Source organism: Gymnodraco acuticeps, unplaced genomic scaffold, assembly GCF_902827175.1.
Source record: "Gymnodraco acuticeps unplaced genomic scaffold, fGymAcu1.1, whole genome shotgun sequence".
In the NCBI taxonomy this organism is placed as follows: Eukaryota; Metazoa; Chordata; class Actinopteri; order Perciformes; family Bathydraconidae; genus Gymnodraco; species Gymnodraco acuticeps.
Window position 1 is genome coordinate 413,981 of NW_022989995.1, and position 6,571 is coordinate 420,551.

At 42.3% G+C, this 6,571-nt stretch overlaps 1 protein-coding gene across 1 annotated transcript; it reads left to right on the plus strand.

Annotated features, from left to right (window-relative positions):
* The first annotated feature begins 613 nt into the window (after positions 1 to 613).
* Positions 614 to 5,991, plus strand: LOC117544070 (crossover junction endonuclease MUS81-like). The gene is made up of 6 exons (XM_034212858.1): positions 614 to 654; positions 734 to 814; positions 4,642 to 4,730; positions 4,872 to 5,069; positions 5,589 to 5,756; positions 5,841 to 5,991. Exons 2-6 carry the CDS (start codon positions 755 to 757, stop codon positions 5,980 to 5,982), a joined length of 657 nt encoding a protein of 218 aa, XP_034068749.1. The 5' UTR covers positions 614 to 654; positions 734 to 754; the 3' UTR covers positions 5,983 to 5,991.
* The last annotated feature ends 580 nt before the right edge of the window (positions 5,992 to 6,571 follow it).

Genomic DNA, 6,571 nt, shown 5'->3' on the forward strand with positions numbered 1-6,571 from the left:
TAACGTTTCCACGTCAGGTGTTATTATGTATGCTAGCAGCAACACACGGAGTTAACTCAATGATACAAACATGGGGTAATGATTAGAGGTAACTGAGTTACTCTTTATTTTGTTAAAGTTTCAGCTATTCTGTTCACAGTTCTGTCATCAGATTATTTAATACGATTTGTTAAAACATTGTTGTTTCTTTTGATGCGAAATATTATTTATTTTATTTAAATAAAAAGCAATGTTAATTTTGTAAACAATTTGTTAATTTAATAATATATGTATTTTTGAATCAAGTATTAATCTTTATTGTCTTCATTGTTAGTTTCCACATGCCTAAAACAACCTCAAGCTAAATCTAAAAGTTGATGGCTAAACAAGAGGGTTTGAGAAATTGTGCAAGGCATACAGTAATAGTCTGAATAGTCGATTAGTCGTTTCATTCATCGATAGATTAATCGATTATCAAATTAGTCGTTGCAGCCCTATTATCCCATGTATAAATAAAACGTGTTATTCAGCAACCCTTGCAATTTGGGATTTTATTTTTGGTTGGTAGACCTCGGTGAGCTGGTCATTTCAAAAGTAGCTCACCAGCCCAAAAAGTGTGGGCACCCCTGGTCTGGAGGCTACGCTGTTCTGCTCACACTTTACAGAGTGTCTCAGGTACGCCTTCCTCCTTCACATCTACACAAAATACCTCCATGTTTTGCATTGTGGGTTCATTTGATGTCTGTCCCTCCAGATCCCAGGCAGCAAAGGCTACATGTTTAAGATGGAGCTCCAAGCAGAAGCTCAGCAGCTCTGCGATAAGTCCTTCTCTGTGGTGAGTGGAGTATTCGTTACAAGTGCATTTAAACCCGCTTATTACACCCAAATAAATTGAGGATTTGACACGACTAATGATTTTAAACATGATTTCATATATTTGAAGATTATCGTTTTGCTTTCGCTAAGATAAAATAGTGGCGTAGCAACTTAACTTAAAATGACGACGGCACTAATCGAGATGTTCTGGTGCATAACTGTCAGTCTTTTACCTCCTTTTATTTATTTTGACATTATTAAACACCAATATGTAGAAGTATTGGATCATTGCGTGTGGGCTGTAACAGTTTAACACGGGTAGACACTCTGAAATGACCACGAAGCATTATTATGACACAGAATAATGAACTATTTAAATCAAATCAAGTTTTATTTATATAGCACATTTTCAAAACGATTTTTGGTCAAAGTGCTGTACATACAATCAAAATACTTTACAATAAAAACACTTTACAATAAAAACACTTAACAACAGCACAAATAAAAAAATCACACCTATTCTGTGTGTTGACATTTACGACCATCCCTGCTTCTAATCTCCCGTAAGGAATGTGATAATGGAGTCGTATGTTGATACTACCAGGTTTTATGGCCTGACCTGGCGGGCACAGGGGGGGTTTTACGACTGTGAGAACGCGGGCTTCTAAGCACCACGGATGTCAGAGACATCTCCATTGTTCCCAGGTGTTCACGTACCGTCCCCCAATTGACTCTCTGTATACTAGTTAAAAGGTCTACCAAGATGCGAGGCGGATCAGATTTGACATGGCAACCCACCCGTGCAGTCAGAACCTTTGACTGTGTGACTTGTGATGTGAATTTCTCCGGCCGATGCTTGTATTAAAGATCCGTGTTTGTTTGGAGGCGTGTGGCGTAGTAGGTTAGTGCCTAGGTGTTGGGGTCAGGGGGTCACAGGTTCAAACCCCACTGCAGTCAGCATGTCGTTGTGTCCCTGAGACTCTTCACCCCAAATTGCTCCTGTGGGAGCCACAGTATTGAGTATGTAAGTCGCTTTGGATAAAAGCGTCTAACAAGTAACATGTAATAATTAAAAAAAGATCCATGTTAATAATATTTTTGTTTTTTTTAAATCGTACATTTGGGAAAACCCGGCGCTCCCGGAGAAATCCCGCTATGCCACGGACAAGTTAATGAACTTTAACCCGTGGTATTTATCTCGTGGTAATTGTAGCTTGCTGGAAGAATATCTAAGCCCCCTGATGTCATGCTAAGACATCTTACTAATGTTTGGTTTTTTTAAATCGTACATTTTGGGAAAAACCCGGTGCCCCCGGAGAAAACCCGTTATGCCACGGACAAGTTAATGAACTTTAACCCGTGGTATTTATCTCGTGGTAATTGTAGCTTGCTGGAAGAATATCTAAGCCCCCTGATGTCATGCTAAGACATCTTACTAATGTTTGTTTTTTTTAAATCGTACATTTTGGGAAAAACCCGGTGCCCCCGGAGAAAACCCGTTATGCCACGGATAAGTTAGTGGCTTTTATCTCCTGGCCTGCTGAGCTCAATTCTCCTGAACCGTTTTCATGTGTTCAAGGAAGTCATTGTCAACGGTGACGATCTTCACATTCAAGCCGTTCATTTGGTCTTGATCTTCTTGGACCCTTTGTCCGAGTTCGCCGTTTGGATTCTGATCCGCGGTGTTTTTGGCCTGCTGAGCTCTTTTCTCCCCAAACGTTTTCTTGGATTCAAGGAAGTCATTGTGAAGACTGACGTTGTTCACATTCAAGCCGTTCATTCGGTCCTGATCGCCGTTTGGATTCTGAACCGCTGTGTTTCTTTCCCTCAGCGGCTCATCACACATAGACTGCAGGTCGTTCATCTTTTCCTTCAGGGTTTTGTTCTGAGAACGACCCTTCCTCAAAACACCAATCTCTAGGTTAAGTTCCACGAGATCCTTCGCCATGGCGGCACTATCACACCTCAAGGTCTCGTTGGATGCCTTCAAAGCCTCGTAATTGATCATGAGATGCTTTTCCTTGTGAACCTCATTGCTCAAACCCTGGATCTTTTTAAACAAAGCCTCGTTCTTCCTCGTAACGTCCTCTCTCTCAGCTTTCGCCTCCTTGTAAGAGTCCTCGAGGTCCATGAAACGCAGATGCCTTTTCTTGAGCTGCAACACTTCTTCTCGCAGGGAGACATGTTCGAGGCTCATAGCGGCTTTTTCTGTCACCATTGCGTTGCAACGTTCCCTAATGGTGTCCTCGTTCTCAAGTTCTTGGCACAACTCGACTTTCTTTTGTTGCAACAATTGCATTTGCTGGAAAATCAACTCTTTTTCTTCCTTCGCAATGTTGTATGACCCCAGAAGATCCTCTAAACCCAGAAGCCTCTTTGAAAGCTCAAAGATCTCTTCTTGCAAGTCTTCGGTTTGGCTCATTTCCTCATATTTCGACCGGTTCATTTCGTCCATCTCAAACTGCACCATGCTTTCATTTTCAAGCTCCCTGCAGAGATCGTCCACTTCCTGCTGCAGAGCCTGGTTCTTCTGGAAAACCGTCTCTATCTCTGCCTTAGACACTTGGAAACGATCCTGAAGTTGCTCTTTCCTTTGTTTGAGATACTGAAGTTCTTCCTCAAGGCCACCATTTACTCTGATGGTTTCCTCTGCGTCACTTCTCAATGCATCAAGCGTTTCCTCTGCAGCAGAATAGCTTTGGATCGATGAACGCACCTCTTTAATCTGTGCTTCGAGCTCTCTCTGTACACGTAGTGCAGCTTCATGCTCGGCTTTGATAGCATCGATGCTATCCAGCTCATCTAGCTTGTCAAACATCTGTTCCTCGAGGATCTGTCGTTCACGCTCCAATTCCTTGTTTGTCTGGATTAGTCCCTGGAACATCGCCTCTACGGTAACGTTATTTTCGATCTTCTCACTAAGAACCCTCACTGCTTTTTCGAGGTAGGCACACTTGCGCCTCGCGACATGTCCCTCTGCCTTCAGAGCGTCAAACTGCTCCCCCAGCGCTGGAAAGCTGCCGAACTGTTTTTGTATGGATTGCATTTCCACATGTAGGGTCTTGAGATGTTCTTGAACTGCCCCAAGACTCCTCCTAACTCCAGCGTAGTCACCTCCCAATTCCGCTTGTTCCTTATTGCACGACATGTTTTTTTAAGATGACAATGATACACACACAGTAGCAACTGGTAATACCTAACTGTTTGTGTTGTCAGCGTCAGACTGGTTTCTGCTAAGCCAAGATATGCTGTGCCTTGAAACTCAAACTGGTCTCCTTGCAGGTTCCCATTTGGAACTATCGATGATGTCACAAAGCACATCACAGCATCATCATGACATCACTTGGAATTTCTGCACAATGCTCACATGTAGAGATGTGGCCATGGCAACAGTGAAGATGCATTCTGGGTAACTTTGCCCAGGCATTCCATTTTTGAAAAAACAACAACAAGATGGCTGACTCCTACTCTCTATTCTACTCAATATTAAGGGAGTTCTTTGTGGAGGATTATGTGGTGAAAATGAACACACCGATGTTCTGAAACTAATATATAAAAAGGGACTTGTGTTGGGATGTCCTGTTAACAATAAACCATTATTATTACTCAAAAATTGTCGTCAAAAGCAGAGAAAATACTCCAATTGAAAATACTTCCTAATAATACTCTTTATTCAAAACAAATGTTGAGTCTGTAGGCATGACATATTAATGTTTTTGGTACAAAATTAGCTTGAGAACAATTTTTTATTGGCCATTTATTGACTGATATGACGGCACAGGGTACCCTGATCAGAGCGTCCTGAATATTTGTATTTTAATTCAGTTAACTTTTATGTGTCTGTAGCCAGATCTGGGCAGTAAGTACACGGCCTGGTCTTCAGTGAGCACTCTGATCCAGAAGAACCTGATGATGAAGACCCACAACCCTGCAAGGTACAGAGGAAACACACACACACACACACGATGGATTGACACACACATTATTTCTGTACGATTTCAGATTCAGAGTGTTTTGAAGTGGAAACGGGGGCTTCTCTTTCGTTTAAATGGAGTTCACTCTTCCTCCCTCTTCAGGTATTCTCTGACAGAAGAGGGTCTGGCTTTAGGGGAGCGCCTCGAGTCTTTAGAGGGAACTAAAGGTCCAGAAGGAGACAGAGAGGAGGCCAGGAGTGAAGGAAACGAGCAGGAGGAGGGAGAAGAAGGTGGCCCGGGGATTGTGGACCTCACTGTTAGTGATGATGACGAAGAGGAGAAGGAAGAGGAGAGAATACAGTGAGTGTGCTTCAAAACTTCTGGGACAAAAACGTATCATTATCTCAACAAGTAACTCTACTCTGAAATGCATTTAAGTCGTACCTTTATTTTCCTTTTGTCATATGTTGTATAGACTAAGTGTTTAGAGACCAGTTAAACATTCAAGATTCAAGATAACGTGGTCTTGGTTCTGACAATCTTAAGTCCCAGCCTCCTCCAACAACTTACGACATAAAAAGGAATAAATATAGTCCAAAAATATATAGAACGGTGCAAGTACAAAGCAAAAATAGGTCAACTATATACATGTAAAAAGTAAATACAGAAAAATACGGTGCTTTCTACTTTAATATACGAAAATAGGTAGACTTTCCTTTGTGTGTTTTAGCTTGTAATGTTTCTGATGAACTCTCCAATTGTAGATGTGTAAGTAATATATATTTAAGACCGAAATATCTCCATTATGTTTTATGATTGCACTTGTGTTGTTGAACTGTTTGTCAATACAATAAAAGGAATTGAACCGTCTTTTTCCAGACCTACAGAGAGGCCGACCTCCTCTGCTTCCCAGCCGAGGGTTCTCGTTCCTGGGATGTTCTTTTCAGGGAAACCCCGAAATGTACCGAGCAGAAACCCAAAGTCCTGGAGTCTCCTTCCCGGCTCCTACGAGATCATCCTCTGTGTGGACTTCATTGAGACAACGGGGTAAGACCGCTGTGTGTTTTAAACTGTGTGAATCAAACGTGTGTGTGTGTGTGTGTTTCCTGAACGGTCGGTGTGTTTGTGAAGCGGAAGCAAAAACTGCAAGCAGGATCTGGTCAAAGAGCTGCAGAGGAACGGAGTGACGTTCGATGTGAGGAAGCTCAACGTGGGAGATTTCCTGTGGGTCGCTCGGGAAAAGGTCGCGCCTATTCCAGGTAACACAACGTAGAAAACAACTCGCCTATTGTGAAAAATCCACTGCTCCATGTCTCTTCTACATCAACATGTGTCCCCTCTTCTTCATGTCTCTTCTACATCAACATGTGTCCCCTCTTCTTCATGTCTCTTCTACATCAACATGTGTCCCCTCTTCTTCATGTCTCTTCTACATCAACATGTGTCCCCTCTTCTTCATGTCTCTTCTACATCAACATGTGTCCCCTCTTCTCCATGTCTCTTCTACATCAACATGTGTCCCCTCTTCTTCATGTCTCTTCTACATCAACATGTGTCCCCTCTTCTTCATGTCTCTTCTACATCAACATGTGTCCCCTCTTCTTCATGTCTCTTCTACATCAACATGTGTCCCCTCTTCTTCATGTCTCTTCTACATCAACATGTGTCCCCTCTTCTTCATGTCTCTTCTACATCAACATGTGTCCCCTCTTCTTCATGTCTCTTCTACATCAACATGTGTCCCCTCTTCTTCATGTCTCTTCTACATCAACATGTGTCCCCTCTTCTCCATGTCTCTTCTACATCAACATGTGTCCCCTCTTCTTCATGTCTCGTATACATCAACATGTGTCCCCTCTTCT